At 36.1% G+C, this 23,185-nt stretch overlaps 2 protein-coding genes across 3 annotated transcripts in view; both read right to left on the reverse strand.

The window, feature by feature from the left end:
* The window catches only part of reck (reversion-inducing-cysteine-rich protein with kazal motifs), a 121,894-nt gene extending 108,595 nt beyond the window's left edge, over positions 1–13,299 (reverse strand). The window contains exon 1 of the mRNA XM_060869658.1: positions 13,288–13,299. The gene's annotated coding sequence lies outside the window, so the exon portion shown is untranslated. The remainder of the gene's footprint in view (positions 1–13,287) is intronic.
* The window catches only part of col15a1a (collagen, type XV, alpha 1a), a 71,721-nt gene that overhangs the window by 35,629 nt on the left and 12,907 nt on the right, over positions 1–23,185 (reverse strand). For both annotated transcript variants that reach the window (XM_060869657.1, XM_060869656.1), the window contains exons 3-4: positions 7,090–7,637; positions 728–802 (exon numbers count right to left, since the gene is read on the reverse strand). In XM_060869657.1, the coding sequence (XP_060725640.1) occupies positions 728–802; positions 7,090–7,637 (623 nt within the window). The remainder of the gene's footprint in view (positions 1–727; positions 803–7,089; positions 7,638–23,185) is intronic.

Genomic DNA, 23,185 nt, shown 5'->3' on the forward strand with positions numbered 1-23,185 from the left:
AACGAACACAGGTTCGGGTAATATGGATGTCGTAACCGGCTTGGTGCGCGTCGTGGACAGCTGATTAACAGCTGATGCATGCTTGACGACGTGGCCAGAACTAACGCGATGCTTGATTTCTCTTAACTGAACTTAATAGCTACAATTTCTGTTTTCTTTACATTAATTTTGCTTAATTTTCTTCATCGCTTTTCTCTTCTCTTGTTTTTGCCTTTTTTGTCACTCCTCACTCATCTGTCGGTCGTTTTAATAAAAACCTGTCCGGTCGGCATATCAGATGCGGTGTAGTCGCACAAGTTCAAATTTTTAAACGGATCCGAAAATTACGGATCCGCAGATGGTCGGCACCTCACGCAGCCCCTTTGCGACTCTCCATAGGAAATTAATGACTTCCTGTTTATCGGCTGTCGTTTATCGGCTGTCGGCTGTCGTTTGTCGTGCTCGTATCTCAAAAATTTGCTCGTATCTCAAGCCAAAAATATGGTCGAATCACAGCTCGTATCTTAAAAAATCCGTATGTCAAAGCACTCGTATCTCGAGGCATCACTGTATTTCATTCTGATTTTCACATGAAGATGTTTGCTTTGTGACTTGGTAAGAAAAAAATTCATTCCATTCCATTACCTAGGCTTTAATGATAGGGGTTCAGAGATCTGGGGAACATCCAAAAGAGAAGACAATTGCATGTGAGGGAGAATAACACAAACTTGTTCCACAGAACACTTACATAGGGGTCATCCTCCTCGCACTGCTCATCCGGTGCCCTTGGATCCGGAGTCAAAACCAACTGCTGGATAGATCCCTGTGTGAGAGAGAGAGAGAAAGAGAGAGAGAGAGAGAGAGAGAGAGAGAGAGAGAGAGAGAGAGAGAGAGAGAGAGAGAGAGAATAAAATTTTATTCACAAAATATGATGATTAACAGTTTTATCAAAAATAATAAATGCCTGAACAGAGATCTCACATCAATCATAAACACCTCAGGGCAATAACCTACACTTACTGTCCAATCTATTGGGAATGCCTTTAGAGGTGTTTCACACACACAAACACACACACACACACACACACACACACACACACAAAGCAGCGTCTCAAGTTTACACAGAAAGGTGTAAAACGTGGAGAATGAAATACAAAATCTATAATAACTCAAGTAACAACCTTTACATTCATAGTGAGCATAAACAGCTTTTCAGAATGCACAATGCCTCAAACCTTGAGGTAGATGAGCTACAACAGCAGAAGACCACATCAGGTTCTACCCCTGTCAGCCAAGAACAGGAATTCAAGGCTACAATGGGCACACGCTCACAAAAAATGGACAGTTAAAAATCTGGACAGTTAAAAAAAAAAGAAAAGATGTTTTCTCTCCGGTTTTGGTGAGCTGACTTGACTGATTATTTGTACAGGTTTCCTAATAAAGATGCTGGTCAGTGTATATATTCATACAATTGAGTCTTACTGTGAAAATGATATACATGATATACATCATTTCTAGGCTCTCTAAGTCCCTTCTGACTGTGTACAGTAGAAGCACTGATCTAACATGTGTGGTACATGATGTCAGGTTGCTACAGTACCAGTGGCATATAAACTTTTCTATGGGGCAACAGATTTAAAGAAGCAGAGCTAGAAGATGTGTACAGTAGAGGATCAACACCTGTTTTCCATTTCTTAGGCTTTTTAATAACTTGGAGAGTTATTAGTGATACAGAGAGAGAGAGAGAGAGAGAGAGAGAGAGAGAGAGAGAGAGAGAGAGAGAGAGAGAGAGAGAGAAAGAGAGAGACTGTAAACAAATAAATCAACTCCACATGTCCATGTAGTTAATGAGTTTCAAAAATCAAATGACAAATAATCTGTAAATGTTTGTTCTTTCTTTGCTTGCAGTGCAGTGTTACCATCATGAGATTGACTAGAAGTGTTGAGAGATCTGGAACAGAACCAGGTGTGACTAAAGATCCAAATGATCTGCCTCTTTCGGGGAAAACTAACCCACCGATCGGAGCTGTAACATTCTTGTGGGGAAATCCCAGTTCTACACAATCACAGATGTAAAGTTTATGGAAGGTAATCAGTATTTTCCAATGAGATCTGTAATACAACCGGGAGGTCTGTGAACGTACGAATTGAACCACCTCAAAGAGTTCAGCATTCAGTATAAAAAAATCATTTTATTCAATAACTACAACAAAAAGTGTGTGGTTACAAGAGTAAGGAATGTAAATCAACACATTTGAATAGATTCTAGTAGTGTAACCACACAGATCCACACAGATCATTTGGATAATTTTAGACTTGCAGTAATAATTTTAGGTTGCAATATAAATATTTTTTTTCAAACATTCAGAAAATTGATGCATTGTGAATGTGAATGTAGTGAAATCCAGGAAATCTCCCTTTCTAAACAGATTCAAGTCACAATCGTATCTTCGGTGGCAACAAGGTCCATTCAAGGTTGTGCTGAATCTGAAGAATATCACGCTCATTCACACCTAAGGGCAGTTTCACCTATCAACCTAAAACAACCCCCAGCGGGTTTTTGGGAGTTGGGAGAAACTAGAGAACCCTAAGGAAACTGAGATGGACATGTGACAGGAGAACGTGAAACTTTGCACTGATAATAATCTGAGTTTATGCTCACACCAGAGACTCTCAAGCTGGGTGGCAGTAACACAACACGCTGCTTCAGAATTTCATGATAAAACATTGGTTACAAGAACAACAATACTGATGAAAAACTTTATAAACGCAGAAGACAGTTATACAGTATTTATGATATGATATATAAGGACAGATATATCAAATGGTAACTGTATAAAGTGTGAACAGATAGATAGATAAATAAACAGACAGACAGACAGACAGACAAACAGTTAGATAGCTAGATAGATAGATAGATAGATAGATAGATAGATAGATAGATAGATAGAAGGCCAAAAGTAACAAAATGCTGCTTCCTGTAGGCCATTTGAGGCCATCAACCAGCACAAAAAATCGGTTTTTGAACCTACATATAATCAGTATATTTTTCTAGATGTATTTTTCCCTTTCCTACTTGAATAGCTAAATTCTACTTTTTATTTTTAATTCTTTTTTTTTTTTTTTTCTATTTTCATATCACAGCCAGATGTAAAAAGCATTCTGATCCATGTCACACTGTGTCTGCTTGTGCATGTGACCAATATATTTTGGATTAGAATTTAAATTTTGATATGTTTTCAAATTGACCATCTCAAATGTGACCTTAACCCAACTCATCACTTAATCAATACGTTACCTCCATATGCAGTAATAGTGGCTGAGTGTGTGAAAATATACGCATGTATGTGGTCAGGAAAGGGAATGTGGGATATCCTCACTGCCTTATTCATTCTTCATTCATTCTTTCTTGTCCACTCAGCATTTGCAATTTCGAGTTGTACACATACTGACCAGGAGAGAGCCAGACCACACACATCGCCAGTCCTGACCATCACCTTGTTTGAGATTCTATGCCTGGTACATTTTATACCTCCTCAGATTTTTTGTAATCAAACAAGGAAGGAATTAGAAATAAAAGAGGGACCAGGATGTCATACTGAAATAATTTTGTACTCAAGAAAGATGGAAGGATCTGGAACTGAGGAGATACTTCAACAACACTGAATCATGATGAGGAAATGATTCAATATCTAGACACCCAGTACTCAGTATCTGTATTTATGAAGCTGGGGAGGTTGCCAAAACATATGCACACATCTGTTGTGGTGTATGCATGTTGGCTGGGGTGAACTGCATATCAGTATATCCATCTGGCAATTCCAACTATTTTTAAGCGGGACTGCGACTGAGAATTTAAATGGATGGATACGTAATGTTTTAGAGAGGTGGAAAAGATTATCGCCATGAAAAGAATTAAAAGCCTTTTGGTCCATCTTTATTTAATTAATATCAGTATTTAATACTTAATATTACCATTACTGATATTTGAAAATTACACTGCATATTGCCATGGACAGATCGACCATGGAGAGATTGGTCAAACCATTAGTCAGGATTCCCTCAAGCTGATGAAAGCTCATGCATGTAGTTGTTTATGTGGAAAACAGATTGCCAGATTGGACTGAGTTACCTAAACATTCATACTGGCTGGAAATCAACTAATATTTTTATGAAAAAAAAAAGATAGCTATCAACTGAAGATTATATGTTTCCAGAGGAATGGGCTTGAGGACTTTCTTAATTAATTCCACACCTTTTTAAAATTAAACCTTGCAGGGCACTGAAGTGTTTACTCGGTTCAGCATGCAAAGGCTTTATCCTTAAAAAAAGCGACAGTAAAACAATATGTAGAGCTTGCAGGCTTACTTTACAGTCTATAGACTAAGATGCATATAAGAAATGGAAATAATTAATTAATTGTTTATACATATAACCACATATAAGTGGTTTATATGAGTTTTGTATTATGTAACATATCATTTAGTAAAGATATAGTAAAACATTTGTAAAGATATAAACCAATAAAAATCCTATTTAATTTATGCACCAAATTAAGACCTTATGCAACGATTTTATTCCATACCATGTAAACTGGTCAATCTGGTAGCTCTTCATTTCCATTTATCCTTCTAAAAAAGCTTAAAAAGTAAAAACTATTTATCCCCTAAAAAAACAAAAACATACAAAACAAAAAAAAAAAGCTTTTTTGAGTTTATTCCAAATGGTAAAATCTTAAAGAGCTTTACTTCTGTTTCCCCCTCTATCTCTCTTCCCTCTGCTCTCTCATCCTTGACATTTGGCAAACATTCAGTCACCATAATGTTTGGAAGTCACTCAAACCACGTACTGCTTGCTAAAGCCATTTTTTCAATTTCTGCTTCCAGGGCATTATTTACGCCGTCCTTTCTAACCAATTATTCACAAAGGCACACGAAGTTACAGTATTCTTCTTTCATTTTCATTTTCCTTTCATTTATGTCAATTTCTGTCTAACACACAATTCAGTTGCCTGATCTCTGCTTCAGGATGAATACATTATACAGTCAAATAGGCTGTACATTTTAAGGCAAAGAGCCAAGAGTTTTCAGACAAGTTGTCAGCAGGAGCAGCAGAGCCAACTGACAGTCTGCCATCCATACAGTGAGTCATTCAGAGCCGACTTCCAACTTTCAAAGCAACGCTCTCCCACTGCAGTACCGAATTGCTGACATAACATAACACTGCCACGTTGACAGGCCTACCACTAGTCTGCTGTGCTATTGAAAGTTCATACACTGTCTACACATCTGTCAATAATTGATCAATGATCCAACTGCTGAACAAAGTAAATAGCTACCTAGAGACCCTGCACTGCCACATTAACAATCAATTCCATTTGAGGTTTATTATGAGTGTAGATTTCTCATTAAATACAAATCCTTCTGTAGGGATCATTTGTTCTTTAATCTAACTTACCATAAACAAAAAAGAATTACTCAAATCAAAAAGAAACATTAATAATATCTGTTAGTGTCATGCAAGAACACTAACTATACTGTATAGCACGAGGCACATCTGAATGTTACTACATGCTACAGATGTGTATAATGTCACGTTCTTAAAGACTGCAGCTTTTCGAAATTGAAAAAATCCAACCAAAAATCTATTATAGAGTTACAAAGTACAGAAATATTATGTGCCCCAAAAGATGACCCAATGTCCATCAGTATCTATTATGTACTATCTATTTCCAACAGATCCTGATTCCATTCTGAATGAGATATTAAAAGGAAAAATGAATTAGATCAGTAACAAATTTAGCCTAAAATAACAAAGAATTGCTCGAAGCAAAACTTGTAAGGTCAAAGATGAGGTCATGTAAAAGCCACCTATCAGTGAGTAGCTAGTTATTTACCAATTTATTTAGCTATTAAGTTTGATCTGTTTTTTATTTTTTATTTGCATGGTATGGTACTTTGAATTAATCTAAATGACTTAATTTGAGTCTCTCAAGTGGCTCAACAGACAAGTGTTCACCCCACGATTGGGCTAATACAGTACAAATAGATCCTGATGATGCCATAGTCATCCCAAGCCAGGTGCCAAGAGAGCAAAATTGGCAATGCTGTCTGAGTGGGTGAGCTGGTATACTCTCTCCCTTGTCAACACTGAGTAATCGTGGATGTCTGTGAGCTCTTGCATGTGGAAGAGGTTGGACAGCACTTTCCTCAATGTGTGTTACTTCAGCCTGTGAGGAAGCATTAACAACAATTTGAAAAGATGCAGCTGGCTGGCTTGACGTCTCAGAGGAAGCATGCGTTAGTCTTCACTGTCCATAGTTGGTATAGTTGTATAACAGGGCAGAGCTGGTAGGTGGCAAGTGACCAAAGTCAAATCCAAGAGGTTCAGAATAAGGTTAATTTGAAACTTTTGAAACCTTGAAACATTGGTAGTTAAACGTTTCTTTTTGAAAATCTGTAAGATAAATAAAAGCCAAAATATGGACCAGACCCCACCTACTTGAATTTTCTTATAAAATTATGCTCTATATGTTGGCTGAATTTGACCCTCTAGTCCTAAAGATACAAAGAAAATAATTAATTATTTAATTATTTATTATTAATAAATTATTATTCTAACTAATAATTAGAACTCCTGTTTTTCTGAAGAGCTGAGTCCCTGGCTGTCTTCAAATGTCTTCAAGCTCCTTCATCAAGGATTTAAACAAGCACTCACTGCAGTAAATGAAAGATTCCTAACAATAAACCTGTAGGCCATTTTAATCTTGACCTACTTGTACTTAAGGATCTACTGTAACATAAGGATCTATGTGTGAGACCAAAAATAATTTTTCTAGGTCACTCTTCAAAAAGTTATCTATGTTGCATGCTCAGGCCAGAAATTGGCATAATTTAAAATTTGCAGAATGTGTTCATAACTGTATCTAAAAAACTGGCTGTACAAATGAAGTTGTAAGCAATAAGCAGTGACAAGTACATTATTGTATAAAAAATACACAGAGCAGGTGCACAAACATATGAACATATGCATACAACTTATTTAATTACATAGACAGAAATTACAAAAAACGTTTTTGGAAAATAAAAATAAAAAATGCTTTGTACTCACCACAAACCTCTTCAGCCTGGCTCCTCCTGCATTCCCCACAAAGATGCCTGAGCTGGGCTCAAACGTAAGACTCTTCTGACTCCTGCGGAAAGCAACCCTATGGTGCTCCTCGCAATCCATATAGAGCTTCACCTCATCTCCTAGCACAGCCAGTGTGAATCTGGCCCAGCGGCCTGTCAGGTCCACCATCTTAAAGGAAGCAGCCTCCTGAGTGCGTGTGGCTCCTGGTTCCGTGTAATATAAAACCACTTGCTGTGACCCATCCTCTACTGGAGCCAGTGCTACTCCCAAGTGCACTATCTTCTGTGGAGCATCTGTGATGGCAAATAGAACTCCTCCATCCCGAGTGGTGGGTTTAGCAGTGACAATGATAGCAAAGTCACGGAAGAAGGGGTCAGGAATGAAGGAGCGTGTGAGACGGCCTACGTTGGCATCTGGACCAAAGCTGTATGCAGGAAAACCCTCAAATCCAGTAATGAAAGAGACAGATGGAGGGAGAGGAACTCCAATGAGCTCCGTCAGATCCAGCTGGCTACTAGATCCTCGCTCTGAGAAAATAAGGTGCAAATAAAAAAAATATTAATTTAAAAGCTCAAAGGGACCAACATCATTTGTATAGAATTCCAAAGACAAGGTTAGCGTTCATGGCTTATCTTAAGAATTTTTGCAAATTTGACAAGTTTAGGTATTATCCTTTCACAAAAAAGTTATTAACAAAAATTCGTACTTTGTACTTAACTGTCGATAAAATAATAAATATAACATACTGTACAGACTATATAAACTGCATAAAAAAATGGCAGAAACTGTGTTATAAAATGATGAACACAGCATGAATTACTGATGTTACATTGTATTGCAAAAAGCATTCTTTATAAGTATTGGGTGTGAATAATGCAGTCTGGTACAGTAAGTGTATCATTTTGATTTGAGGCGAAATGAATAAAGAGCCAAATACCCAGCTGTGATTTGGGCCAGAAACTCCTACTGTAAATGTCTTCACCCACATGTGTACAAGGAAACTTTGACTGAAACTTTGGTCTCTGTCTCTGGGCCACATTAATCTGTTTCATTTTGGGAAAAGTCCTTCCTACTTTGACCCATTCCTCATTTTTACAGTGTTAGCATAGGCCCACCTCTTTTATCTGACTGGACTTCTCTGACTTGTTTGTAAAGGTTAGAACTTGTGTCAGCTCAGCTGAATCAGGCAAGATATAACAAAACCTTGATCCAGTAGTTCACCCCAAACTCCCTTAGTATTCCAACCTCACACATATGCTCCTTATTAAGGCTGAAGAGGATTGTGTGTGGTGGGATCATCTGGATGGGATTATTGATGCTAAGACTGGGGACCTATTAATATGAGAAGTGCTGCTAAGAGGGGCTACTTATACAACAGCTCTGAACCATCCCATATAGACATCTTGGGTCATCTCTGAGATAAGTGATGAAATTAATAAGTGATGCCTTCCTTGCATGAGCCCAAAAAGCAGAATACGCCAACATTTTCATGGATCCTAAAGAAATGGCTTGAGGACAATTATTATGACTGTCCATCATAATGCTCCTTGCATTTGTATGTTTGTTTCTATTTTCTCTTTAACTGGTACGTAAGTTAATTTATGTCTTTGACCCTGAAATTCATGTTCACTTTTAGAAAGTTTAGTTTAAACTGAGCATTCAATGATTTTCTAAACACATGCTTCTTGTTTTGGTTTGGTGAAGGTCTTTGCACCAGATGGAAAATCTTATTCATGTTGAGGTCCACTGAAGACAGCAGTAACAACAATGAATATCTCATTCATTCATCCATTCACTCACTCACTCACTCACTCACTCACTCACTCACTCATCGTCACTAAACACTTTATCCTGGTCAGTTTCAAGGCTGATCCAGAGACTATCCTGGGGAGCACTTTTTGCAAGAATAAACACATTTACACAGTCATTCAAGCTTTAGTAGGGTAATTTAGTGTAGCCAATTCACCTAACTCATGCAGAAACAAAACAGGCACAGCAAGAAAATACATAGGAACCCAAGCTCAGGATCAAACACTGAAGCCATGAGACGGCACTGCTGCTGGCCAGGAAGACTGGTTGAGCCAAAATTTAGCAAGGAAAAGCTACAGGCTAAAGCACAGGCCTGTGTACAGTAACTGTGTATTCTAGACTGAAATTGAAAAGGAATTCCCCCATTCTGACTTCAATCTGCTGCCAGATCGTTATCAGGATGCTTTTAAAGTTTCCAAGCAACTTTGTGGTCTAACATCATTACACATGTTTACATGATGTTCTGTGTTTAATCACACTCTTTGTGTGCAATCATATTTCAAATCGTGGACTGATTAATGACCTACATACTCTTAATATACATTTAAACAACTGCAGAGCTGAGATAGATTACATTACAGGGAGTGGCAGTGAAATCATAATGCACATGGTCTTATTACTGACATAACCAGTATAATGTCTAGCTTCATATTCATCAAGCTACAAACTTGATGGCCAACAGCCAAATTCAAATTTCTAACACTGCACTGAAACTCGTGCAAATTGTGTAAACCAGAATTTAGACTGTGAAGCAACTTAATTATGTAATCCAAAGCAGGTGTGTGAGGCATTATCATTTCTTGGCAGGTCAATGATCTGCCATGGGACTGACCAGACCTTGATTAGACCTTGATTCCTGTGGGTAAAATAGAAAGTTCCTTCCTCATGCAGCTGTGAAAGAGTGAACAATAACTTTATGCCTGAGGAGGTTTTTGTAGGCAAGATATCAAATGGTTGTTGGACAGCAGATTTTCACCCTTGCCAAGTTCCCAGATAGAACACTGACCTACACGTCTGTTAAAAAAAGCTACACTTGGCTGCAAAATATCATCTTGCTGAAATGATTAAGAAGAATAGTAAAGGCATATGTATTTAAATTTTCACAAATTGCAATTATAGTCGAGTGCAAAATTTTGCACCCCTTTACAATTGTTCTAGGTAATAAAAAAAGTCAAAATAAATTATATGTGGCTGTATCTTTAATCAAAACTGTTTAAAAATATGTTGTAACTCTCATGCACTAGAAAATGGGCAGGAGTTTAACTATAAAATTGTCCTAAGGGAATTTTTGCGTCCAAATTCTTTTTCAGGAAAACTATAACACCTACAATTCTGATATATTGCCATTTCTACAAAAAATTGTATTGTAACAGAAGTAATTCAACTTTTATTATACTGGCACATATAAAACCTATTTGCATGCTGGAGTAACTGCGTTTTTTGTTGTCTAACAGATTTCTTTCTTCTTTTCTTAAGTCATTCCAAAAAACTGTCCAGTGTGAATACGCATATGTTTGGGAGCAATCATTCTGTACAAGCAAATTTATGCAATGGAACAAAAAAAAACTTTGCTGATGCAGCTGTAGCTTATTACCTGAATAGGCAAGAGGAGTAGAATGGGCAATTGTGGTCCTTAAAATAAATGGTTTTAGTTTACAATTGTTCTTCAAGGAGAAGAAGGAGGGATTATGTAAATATTCCAAGCTTTATATAGCTACTAGTGCAGCAAAATAGATAGCAGATCCATGTGTTGTCTATATACCGCAGTAACTGCTAGATTGCTTTACAACTGTAGACATCCTGAATAGCTAAAGTCCTCATTATATAATTGAACCCTAGGCTTAAAGATTTCAAGAGACATGAGGGTGTAATCAAAAAAGATTTCCATTTATATATGCACACCCATAGTTCAGATTCAGCAAAATGTCCTGGGTTTGGTGGAATATGAATAATAATGTGTAGTGATTATCACCTTAAACTCCAATCTGAACCTTATACCTTCCATATCATCCCTAGTTTCAGTGTAATGACGGAATGAGTTCTCTACTGAGTAAGTGCTGTATTATAGGAGTCATTGCCTTTATAATAAATAATATTAGCTTTATAAGTGTATAATTACACTCAGCCCCCCAGAAGACCTATGGTTATCAAGCTGTATATATTCAGCTCATACAGGATTTGGGTTGCTCGTTCAGTGACTACATTATTAAATCATTCTCTGAATTAAGATGGTGTGTTATATGGAATTCATGGCAAGGGTAATATTTGTGAGCCCTTGTACACCAGTGAAAAGCCACCATGGAAAAACAAACAGTGCGGATTCACATACCAGTGTAGCATTGAGACGGAATGAAAGATGGTGTAGCCTGATGGTAACTTAAGAGTAAATGAGGACTAAGAGCTAAGGGCAAAGTTATAGCCAGACAAAGTTACTTCTAATTATTCAGTTTTGCAGTTGATAAGAATTTGGCAAATGTAATGTCACAAGTTTATATAAAAAGATAGTAATATACTTAACCATTATATTAAACTTCAATGTAATAAAAAATAAAATCAATAAAATTTTAGTGTTAGGAGGTAAACTCTCAGGGTGGTCTACATTTGAGTCAGCATTTTTTAAACTTTGTGTATGTGTGTGTCTTACAGGTCAGAATTACATAATGCATCCATTTCATAATTATCAAAAATTATATTGATCTTTCTCATGTCTGTATTTATGTTCTCTGAATTCTCTAGATTCCTCCCATGTACCAAAACAAGGTAGAAGTTGGATCTGCTACTTCATATTGTCCCTAGGTGTGAATAAGTGTGTGAATGCAGGTGACAAACAGGCTTCTTGTTTAGAGTGTATTCCCACCACTGAAGATGAATGAATGGATCATTTGTATCTGCAAACCAAATTACAGTATGTGTCTGCAGACGCACTACTGATTTCCTGCTGAATGAGATGGATCATGAAGAACACGAGGCACTGTGTGGCAAGAAAGAAACCAAGCACTTGCTGCCACAGGAAGTGTGTGACCAGAGTACAAGCCTCAACTATGCTAAACCTCTAATGCTTAAATTGAATCTGTCCCCAAATAAAACTAGAAGAGAAATTTAAAAAGTAAATACTTAAAATGTTTTTTTTTTAAACATATGTATATTTATAAAGGTGTTTTATTCCAAAAGGATGCTTAGGTGGTTAATATGTTATATTTTAATGTTGTTAATAATTAGTAAATACCAAGTAGGTTGTGGATATTTAATATATGACAAAATTACAAGACAAAACAGGTTGTAAATGGTTAAAGAGAATACTAGATGACATAAAATAGATTTTTTTCCATGTTTACTTACTGCCTAGGTATAAATGCACAGTAGGTCCTGATAAAAACAATCCATTTAATGGCCAATTCAAGTACTACAATCATGGCATACATAACACTGTGAAATCTTCCCATTTACTGGACTTTCTGAAACAGTGCCGCATCAGTCCCAGGATGAGCTTTGTTATATAAGTCTATCTAAATGACAGTTATATAAGCATGCATACAAACCTCACCAAACTTTAATATAATCAAAGGCCTGAACTGTTCTCTAATGTCATTTCTTAAACTATAAGCATGTGCGTCTGAAAGACCTTTGTCAAGAATGGAGATAATTTTCCACTATAAATGACATACTACAATAGTCATACAATTGATTAATACACTGAACTTAGTGGTTTTATTGCCAATAAATTTCACTCATCGCCACGTTCCAGTTGGCTACGAAACCGTTCTCTACTTTAGTCTGTTCCTCCTTAGCCTGTTGTTCACTTTGTTGTACACTTATATTACATTCTGACACAAAAAAAAACACTGAATGTTTCTGATTAAAGTATGAATTATAAAACAAAAATTATTATAATCAGCATGAGTCTCACGCAAGTAGAAAATACTGTCACCTCTCGGACGTACTTTGATTCTGTATAGAAGGTGTTTGAATGTTGTCAAAAAAAATGATTTAATGATTTAATTCTGCATGAGCCATTTTGATATTTGATATCAGATCAGACACTCTAGCCAAGCACATCTAGCAAGGCTTTAGACATCATTAGGTGGATTGTTTTTACCACTGTGTTTGTTAAAATCCTTATCCTATATTTTTTGCATGTTTTGCAAAAAAATTCTTTATGGTCTCTTACACCTTGGACTGTCAAAGTTCATTACAATCAGAAAATCCTTATTTTTGTGCTGTTTGCCACAGTGAATTTGGCCGTAGCAACATCTGACCGGATTTCCCAGACTGCTACACACGTAACGAAATGTTTCTGCCACATTCAAAATGCAGCCAGCTCTCCTCTAAACAGCTGTCAAATACAGAAGCTTTTGTAGGTCAGTGAGCCACCATGAGAACTGAACAAGCCTGAAAATTTAGTAACATGATATACTGAAATTTATCTATGAAGCTCCTTAATTTTCCACTTTGTAAATGAACCATAAGTTATTACAGTGAACTCCATCATCCACATGAGTCATCGAGCTTACAAGGAGGAGCTGTGGCTTTTATTGAACAGGGAGTATTTGTGTGAGAGAGTGCTTGAGGGAGAGAGTGAGAGAGAGATGAAGAGTGTGTGAGACAGTCCAAGTGTGTCATCGTCACACACTTGAACACACAGAACTTCTATTTGCCAAATGAGGCAATGTGAAGGAGAGTAATGTCTCATAGTCCATGTCTATGGAGCCGGTGGCTGTCCTAGTAAAGTAATGGGATGTCTGGGTAAAAGGGGACTGTATGTTTTACTTTATTCCTGTGTCAGAAAGGGATTAAATCCAACAAAGACTGTGCTCCTGTTTTAGCTCCTGCTGAAAGTTTAATATTATCACTGTGTCTCCTATGAAGTACCACTGCAAAGGATATTGGGAAAAAGAAGTGCTGGTTAATTTAAAACAGTTCCTGTTGTCATCAGATTCTAGCACAAAGCTAAATTAAACTATGAATGTCTGTGTGTCTGTTTGGTTAAGTAACAGAAAGATCTGTCTGAAACATAAACACATGGGGTCAAGAGGTTTATTAAGAGCATTACCCATGAGGCTTTAGGGTGCAGGTCTTTTAAAGGAAGCATGCATTGTACAATTCTGACAAATGCGTGCATTCTGTTAAGGGCTAGCACAGTGACTGCAGAGAATAAAGAAACAAAAAACAGAGAAGCCTAGCCTGCAGTAAATTCTTAACCGTGGGTTGAATCTGTCATGGGAAAAGAGCAAAGACATTTATTCTCACAAAGAAAATGCAGCTTAACCCCAAAGAGCAATCTGCATGACTTTCAACGATGATGTGTGTTCCCTTCTCAGGGTGAGGTCTCATGAAATCAGGCTGACTCAAATATTGTGAAGACCAATACAAAAGTCTAAATTATCTCCTTACCACACACTTATGATTTGTAAACAGCTCACTGGTGATAGGATACAGCATTTTATTGAAAATGACAGATTTTATCATGTATGCCAGAAAAGAGAAATAGCATCCAATCTAGGTCAGACTAAGGATGCACACAGCTGGTACTGAGAGCTAACCATGAGAATTATATAAGTGTTTGTCAATCTTTCATAGATGAAAGGTGGTCTTTTAACGACAGTATTATACAGATCGCACCTGATTCATCATGCACTGTTACGCTATGCTAGATCAGTGAAAGGAGTGTACAGTGCAGTGGCGTGCCTGTTCACCAAAAACTACCCATCCTTAGTGTATTGCAATGTGCCCTGGTTTGTGTTATAAAGTGACCTTAGTTTTAGGACATTGAGAAATGCAGCCCAATCAGGCTCAATGTTGTCTGACCTAGCTGTTTTTAGTTAAACAGCTGGCTAATTATGAGCCACCCACTGAAAATCCAGAGAGAAACAATTAACCATTCACTTCCACTTCCTGTCCACATCTGGTAAAATCTTGGCAAAACATCTGTCCCGACCCCACTGATAGACTTTGGTCTAAAACAAAAAGCATGTTATAAATAATACATCAAAGTCAATGTTTATTTCCAAAATGACACATGTAATGTCCTTGCACGCTTGCATTTCTGGATTAGCTTTAAAATATTGTGTGTTTTCAAATGACCCTTCTAGCTTTCCTTCATTGCCCTGGGAAGCTCAATGGTTCATAGAGATATAGGAAAAGTCACAAATTCTCACAATGACTCTTCAACTAAGAAGTGGGTAAATGTTAAAGTTGAAGTTTAAAACATAAACTATTAGATTTGTTTGAGAGTGTGAACATAAAGGTAAAAGAAATATTCAGAAAAGAAAAATAATTACATTTATTTTAGTTAATCATGGTGTTCCTTTACCCAATGAACCAAGGAACATTGGAAAATGTCGAAGACATTTTATCATCTATCATTTTAGCTAGGTTAGCTAGCATGATAACTATGACAATACAAACTAGCTGAATTCTCATAACTAGCTGCCAAAATACACAATACTACTTTGTACTATCTTGTTTATATGTCTTGTATGAGTTGGGTATTTTATGTTTACATATTCTTCTGTACAGCACTTTGGTCAACTTTGGTTGCTTTTAAAGTGCTTTATAAATAAAGTTTGTTTGATTGATTGATTGATTGATTGATTGATTTGTTCAAAATAAAGGGTAAAAAGCTATAGATAGATTAGATAATAGATGATTAATTTTTAATATATAATAAAATGTTGGATAACAGGCCTCATTCTTGCTGCTACATATGTCAAGAGTCATTTTTAGGAGCTTTCAACTCCTTGAAGCTGTCACATACTAAAAGGTCACCTTACCTACTGACCTTATCTTGTATAGGTTTTCAGAGGAATGTAGTGATATAATGTTAAGTGTTGAAAGTAGCTATTTTTCTTTTGAAATGTAAAGTAAAAGTAAATATCAGATATATTGAGTGAAAGACTTAAATAGTAACTGTATGTTATTACTTTCAGTTCTGGGTATATAATATTTACGACTTGTATATTACAGTACATATTGCAAACAAATTGGTTGCACACGGTGTTCAGTTGGTTGGGAAGCCATACATACATAAAATATTAAATTCAAGAGTTCACTTTGAATCTCCATTAAGTTTATGTGCAAGTTATGACTATGCTTATATGCACGTCTGAAAACACACTCAGTGCTTTCATTTAAAACGCGCTCAATCCGTGACAAGCTTGCAGGCCAGCATTTCTGTGGTTTTATACCTTTTGCAAGTCTTTTTACCAGCCGAAAGCTCAATGAAGCCTCAGTTTTGGGATGTAAAATTGTCCATGATTTTCATGTATTTTCATTAAGGAAGTCAGAGTAGGCAAGGTAAGGGTTTCTTCAAAAACGTACTTAAGTCAAAAGAAAACATAAAATTTTTTTTTTTTTACATAGCATTCATAAAGCTTCTTACACAGAAGAAACATATAATTAATCTGTCATTTAAACATCTTAGATATAGTTCGTTAATATTTGATGTTTGCATAGTTAAGTAATCAAAAATAAGCGATTATTATCTAATATTACATTTGTTTAATGTTTTAAAGAATATCTTTTTAAAAGTTTTAGTTGGTCTACTTAAATATTGCGTGTTATCCCTATGTATGTTCTTGCTGGAGGGTAAAAAACAAAACAAACAAAAAAAAAAAACAATGTATAGTATACTTTCAATAAGTTCTAGTTACACAACCGCTAAGCCCTGCTCCAACACAAATTCAGTCCTCTCTCTAAACTTCTTTATAACATAAGTAAACTCTAGTGTACAGCTTTGCAGTCATTCTAATTAATCCATATAGGCTGTAAAGGTATCTGTTGATCGCCAAAAGGCAATCTCATCCATTCTTTAATAAGCATCTGTCAGTTGTTTAAACAACAAGTAAACAGCAGATTACAGAGCACAGGATAGTTAGAGGGAGAAGAGGCACGCTTCGATACTACCCCTCAGTTTGTACACACACTAGTGTGAAACCACAAGAGGAAATGGCGTGAGCATGTGTGTACACACTCTGTATTGTGATACAGTAACCTCACAATCAGCGGTAGAATTTGCGAGTGGAAACCTTTGAAATGCTGTAGTCCTAACTCACATCCTCCCTTCTCTCATTATCTAACTTCTGCAAAGCTTGAGAAGAATGCTTGCCAAAAAGAGCATATACTACATGGGTGGCGGCCTGAGAAAACTGGGAAAACTTTTTTATTCTGAAAACTCCAATAACTACATTCTTGTGCTGAATTATGATTATCTTTTGCAATCTTCTTAATCATAAACAATATTGAAGTCTGCATGCTTACACGAAAATTTAAAGATTCAACTCCAATTTCAGCAAAGGAGCATTGTGGAAATTCAGCATTTGATTCATCCATTTTGTTATTTACTTAATTATTACTTAGCTAGCAAGGTTTTACATACTGTACCTTTAGGTATACTGATACAATGTTTGTTACCATAACTAGCTCCTTACCCAATAGGATGATAGATATACAAGGTAAGAAAGGTAATGAAAATATTCATGTTTTTTTTTTTTTTGTTGAATATATGTATTCTTAAAGTTGATGTGTTTTGACCCATACAAGAATTTTTCATACAAGAACCAAAAAAAAGTACATATACCACAAAGATAAGAGAAGTATTATGCTGCTGTTAAAGTTAAACCAACCCTAAAAGAATGCTTAAACCCTAAACTAAGAAACAGGTTCTATATCCATATAGAAGATTTAACACTTCAAATAATGCAACAGTAATGTGTGACACATAGCATTTTTATTACTTCCTTTTTGAATAATCGAAATGGTGAGCTTGACTGAGCGCATTTAACAACCCATTGGCTTTGGGCCAACAATCTATGAAAAGCTCACAGCAGAACTAAGAAAAATACAACCTCAGTATTAAAAGGAAGAGTGTTTATTTAGCTACTTATTCATGATAAAGAATATTACAGGAACAAGAACGTTAAAGGAAATACAACATTTACACGTATTTCATTTTTATAGTTTCTATCATCCAATGAGAGATGGCATTAAAGGACATAACAAATGGAACCCATTCCTAAGAATCTGTGAGGGCAAATTTGAAAAGTGTTCAATTTCATACTAAAGGTTCTAAGAAAATGCTATCTCTGACTCCAACCCTATTCTTTGAACCTTTTCACATGACTTTATTTGTGAAAGTTTTGATGAATGTGCAAGCATAAATAAAGTAAAACAAATGTTTGGCTACCTGTAGGCAAAAAAAAAAAATAAAGCTTTCCATAATGTTTCACATTGTTTACATGAATATTTAATCATTTCAGTTCCTCCTGATAAATTACATCTGGCAAAAAAGAAACTATAAAATGGTACAATTATATTAACTGGCTACTGTTATATAGGTAGAAATTATTGAAGCAAAACAATGCAGGTTTTGTGGGGTTAGATGTAGAGCATTAACTTGCATGAGGTGGTGCTGAGTGAAGGTCATTACGGGGCTTGTTAATGCACATCTGTGCCTACTTATATTACAAGCTCCTGACCTAATTCATTTGACCTGAGTCAGGTCTGTTACAGTTGAAAAGTGAGGTCATAACCCACAGTAGCCAATGACGTCAGTGCAAGTAGCGTGACTTCTTTATGTTTAAAGGGGAGACTAATGAAATGGATTAATAACCTATTAATCCTAATGCTGCGGAGATAAACTGAGTTAAATGTGGAGCTTCATAAAGTCTTTATATTTTAGCATTTTCAAACAGTCTGAGCTTAAATGAACATTAAGTGCATTTGAATAGGCAGTGGATAAATTTAGGAACAGCTAAAAACAGCACAAAAGTTACTAATGAGGATGTGTTTTTGACAAGGGTGGGGTGTGCATGCTGCTGCAAAGTCATCTTGGAGACCATGTGTATTCAAAGTATTAGTATGCATCCACATCAATTCCATCACATATAAACATATTACACTTCTACATATACAATACAATCTTGTGTTGTGCGTACTGTACGTGTCACATTTCTAAAAGGAAGCAACGCAGCCAAACCCAGGATAGAACTTAACACTATTATTGACACGAAATAACCTAACCGTACATAACAAAATAAACTTATGAACACGCACGACAAAAACGCGACGCATAACAATGATGACCAAAGACCGATACACAAGGGCAGGTATAAATAAGGCAACACATTAGGCATAACAGGCAACAGGTGGGAAAAGACACCAGAATCACTGAATCACTGCCAGCACCCCCTCTACTGACTTGACAGAGAATTGTTACTGACAGCATGCTGTGTATCTACCATTTGTATATATCATTCCTAAGAAGTGCAAATGCCTCTGCAATATTACATACACCATTAGTGTCATTCCAAGCAGGCAGGCAGGCATGTTTCAGGGGCATAATTATGCGGAGGATAAAAATATATTGTTATACATAAGCCAAGGTTGATTAACTTTCCTTGAATTGAAATACCAACTAATCTCCCTATTTCAACTGACAGCATAGTACAACAGATACATGCTAATCACCCAGCGCTCCCTTTTGTTAAAATTTGCCTACTTGATATAGCCATATATTAAGCCACTTAGCTATGTTCTGTGCTTTCCACGAACTGTCAGATAAGTAATTTACAATTAACATGATAGCTATGATTTCACCAATAAGGAAACTTCCTCGTCTTTCAATGCTCTAAATGGTTATGGTGGCTGTGAGCATGTAACATCAACAGCTCACTGGCCGTGGGCCAACAATCTAAAGCAAAAGGTTCACAACACACACACACACACACACACACACACACACACACACACAAACACACACACAAACACATGTTACCCAAAACACATCTCACTATCCTTTGGCTTTCCAGTTACATAATGAATACTGTAGCTTATTATTGTTGTAAAGTAAGAATTCAACTGGAACTCTCATCTTTTAGTTTTCAAAACTGTTCAAAACTTGGATATTCTTAGAGATTCCTACAGACTCACACATACTCACACAAAATAGGGAGTGAAAGAGAAGCTCTTCTTCAGCACATTCTTGTGTCTCATCCAGAAATCCTAGGAAACATGGCTGGTTCATTTTTAGAGCCACTGTATTCCAAAGGTAAAGATCTTCATTATTTTTTTGGAATTGTAGTAATTAAAAATAAAAGAGATTACTAGTCATTCATTCTGTGAACATATATGTGTCCTAAAATACATGATACAACTGAATTCATTAATGAGCAAATAACAAACTTCAAAAGTGAGGTTTTATGTCATAACCTGGGTTATGGGTCAAATGTGTCTTGATAAAATAGGCTGAAAGTTTAAATGATGCAAAATCTGAAGTAATATGCCAATAATGTCTTGGGTTTTGATTGCACAATTGAGGATTTATAATGTATCATGGTATATTAGAGACTAAGACATGAAATTCTGTGACACGACAGCAATTTCTGTGATTGCTTTCAGGAAGTGCTCACAAAACTACACATTATGGCTTAAATAACATACAATACATCAGCATATTCCAGAGTTGACTAAGGAGTTGAGATGGCCCAAAACTGTGAGTGAAGATATAAATGAGAGACACACAAAAAAACAAAAGGAAAAAACCCACATTATTATGATGATGATATGAAGACATACATATATTAGTCAAAAGAAAATTGCCATTAAAAGAATGCCAAACAAATATTGCACAGGGAAGGCTGATCTTTCACCGTTTGTCTAGAGAAAAGAAAATAAATGAAACTTTTTATATGTGTGAGTTTGGTGCCAAGAACTAGAGGTCTATAGGGCAGAACAGAGAAATGTGCTGTCAGAGAGAGAGAGAGAGAGAGAGAGAGAGAGAGAGAGAGAGAGAGAGAAAGAGAGAGAATTTTCGAGACAACACTGTACTACCCTTCCACTTTTTGCATGCACTTTAAACATGTAACACTGCTGACCTTCTTCAGTCTATGCAGTGCTCATACTTCCTCTATGTATAAACTGTTGTAACATTACGAACAAACATTCACAGTATAACGTGTAGTTCTATTTATAACTAATATAAATACACTTGAATTTCCAATAGAGCTAACCTGTTCGAGTGGTGCCCAGACTTTCCTTTTGCTTAAAACATTAGATAACATGAGAGTGTGCATCATATTCCATGTATTAAGTATTTTCATAGAGACAGCACTACTGAAGTCATACAAATTAATCCTTCTGAAACAGGAACTTCATCTGAACTACACATAAATAATTCTCTTTTAGGAATGATCTGGTAAACTACTCAATGCCTTACACTTCTTACACAAGCACGCGGTTATCAGACTTTTTGCAGACAAGAAGCCCATTTACTGTAAAATAAATCTCACAGACCTCTCTGAATATTATCTATTCAAATGTTCTTGTTTTTTAAATATGTAATAATATTTTGACAACCATTGGGCATTTTATTGCCGAAACCTCCTTTGAAAGTTCACATTAGTTCCAAGCTGACATTATTTACAGGCTACATTTGTGTTATATAAGTTTGGATTAAAGCCATTCAGTTTAAGTCACCAGTGAAAGACACTAATGACTGTATTGTGGGTTGTGATTTTTAGCACTGTAGCAAAAGACCCATAACTAAAATGAAACTTTGCATTATGTTAATTTTTAATTACGTACGATGGGAAAAATTCATTGTTAACTGTAAATGAGGCAATTGATATATTACTCTATAAGACATTAGCATCCTTGTAGCCTGGGTATAAAGTGTAAACATTCACTTACATCTGTGTTTGAGCAGCTGTAAAGCCATATACTGTACCTAAACAAATGGTTTAAGAAATGGTAACACACATTGCTGGCACCCTTAGATCATTGCCACCAGAATGTAATCTTTCAGCTGCAGGACTTTGAGCTTGAGTGTGAAGCTTTTTAAACAATGTTTGGAAAAAGGGTTGACTTGATGATGAGATTTTAAGGTTTGTTGTGAATTTGTGAATTCTTCCAAATGTTAGAACAAAGAAGCAAGGCTTCAGGTTGGGTAAAGAGCAAATTATTAAAAATGATCTTCAATAATCTAAATAAAATCAAAAAAATTATAGGGTTACAGTGTGTAATTATATTGATTCTTAGAAATTCCAGTAGTTTAACCATTTTTTTAAAGTTAATAATTGGTTCTCAAATGGTTCCCAGGCTCATCAATATTCTGTAGATGTTCTTGAAGTTTGGGAACCCCAGTTCCTCAGTGTTCCACAAATGTTTCCTTAGTTTATCATTGTCAATGTCAGATATGCCTGTGGTTCCTTGTGGTTCAATGTTCCTCAGATGTTCTGGTCATTCACTAATATTCTCTAGATTTTTTCTGTATTTCAAGTCAAGTCAATTCAAGAAGCTTTTATTGTCATTTCAACCATATATAGCTGTTGCAGTACATAGCGAAATGAGACAACGTTTCTCCAGGATCATGGTGCTACATAAAACAAAGACAGGGCTAAGGACTTGTAAGTAGTCTTAGCCACATAAAGTGCAACTGTGCAACCTGGTGCAAACAGTGCAGGACAAGACAGACGAGTTAGTGCAGGACAAAAGACAGTGCAGACAAAAAGTTACAAGACAATACATAAAGTAAAAAATACAATACACAAAAGACAATAAACAGTAAACAGAAACAGCGCCGACCGACCAGTGTAAATAATGTATGTGAATACTGAATGTTCAAACAATATTTCGTGCAGTAACATTAGAATGAACACAGTTTCTTAGCAGCAGGTCCTTGGGATAATATATAGAATTGTGCAAAAGACAGCAAATGGCTGAAATATTGTATGGTATGTGCAAAGCAGCTGAAATGTTGGACAGTTTGTGCAAAACAGCAAAAAAGTGTGCAAAACAGCATGTAAACAGTTTGATTTCACCACCAATCCTGGTGTCTGAGGAGCTCAGGAATGTGCTTCAAATATTCTTAAGGTTCTTCACTGCTCCCTGTTCCTCAGATGATCTTATAACACAGCACTTCTCCTCAAATGTTACAGTAACTTTGCAATGTTCCTGAGTTGCTGTAGAAAAGAAATGTTTCACACATGTTCTAACACTTCCTCAAATGTTTCAGTTGTTCATCAATGCTCTTTAAAAATGACACAATGAAATTCCCTCACATTTGTAGCAGCTTTGTAATTAATGTTATCCTTCAACTGGAACCATCTCATCAGCTTTTCATTTTCCAAAAGAGAAACTAGTTTCCGGTAAATGGTTCAGACTAAAACTCATTAGCTGACTATTTCCCAGCTTGTGCTTTAGAAAAATCCCTGAGGAAAATGTGTAATACTGAGCACTCTGAGTGAAACCAGCTGTCCTTTACGTTACACTG

The sequence above is a fragment of the Tachysurus vachellii genome, chromosome 5 (assembly GCF_030014155.1).
Source record: "Tachysurus vachellii isolate PV-2020 chromosome 5, HZAU_Pvac_v1, whole genome shotgun sequence".
NCBI lineage: Eukaryota > Metazoa > Chordata > Actinopteri > Siluriformes > Bagridae > Tachysurus > Tachysurus vachellii.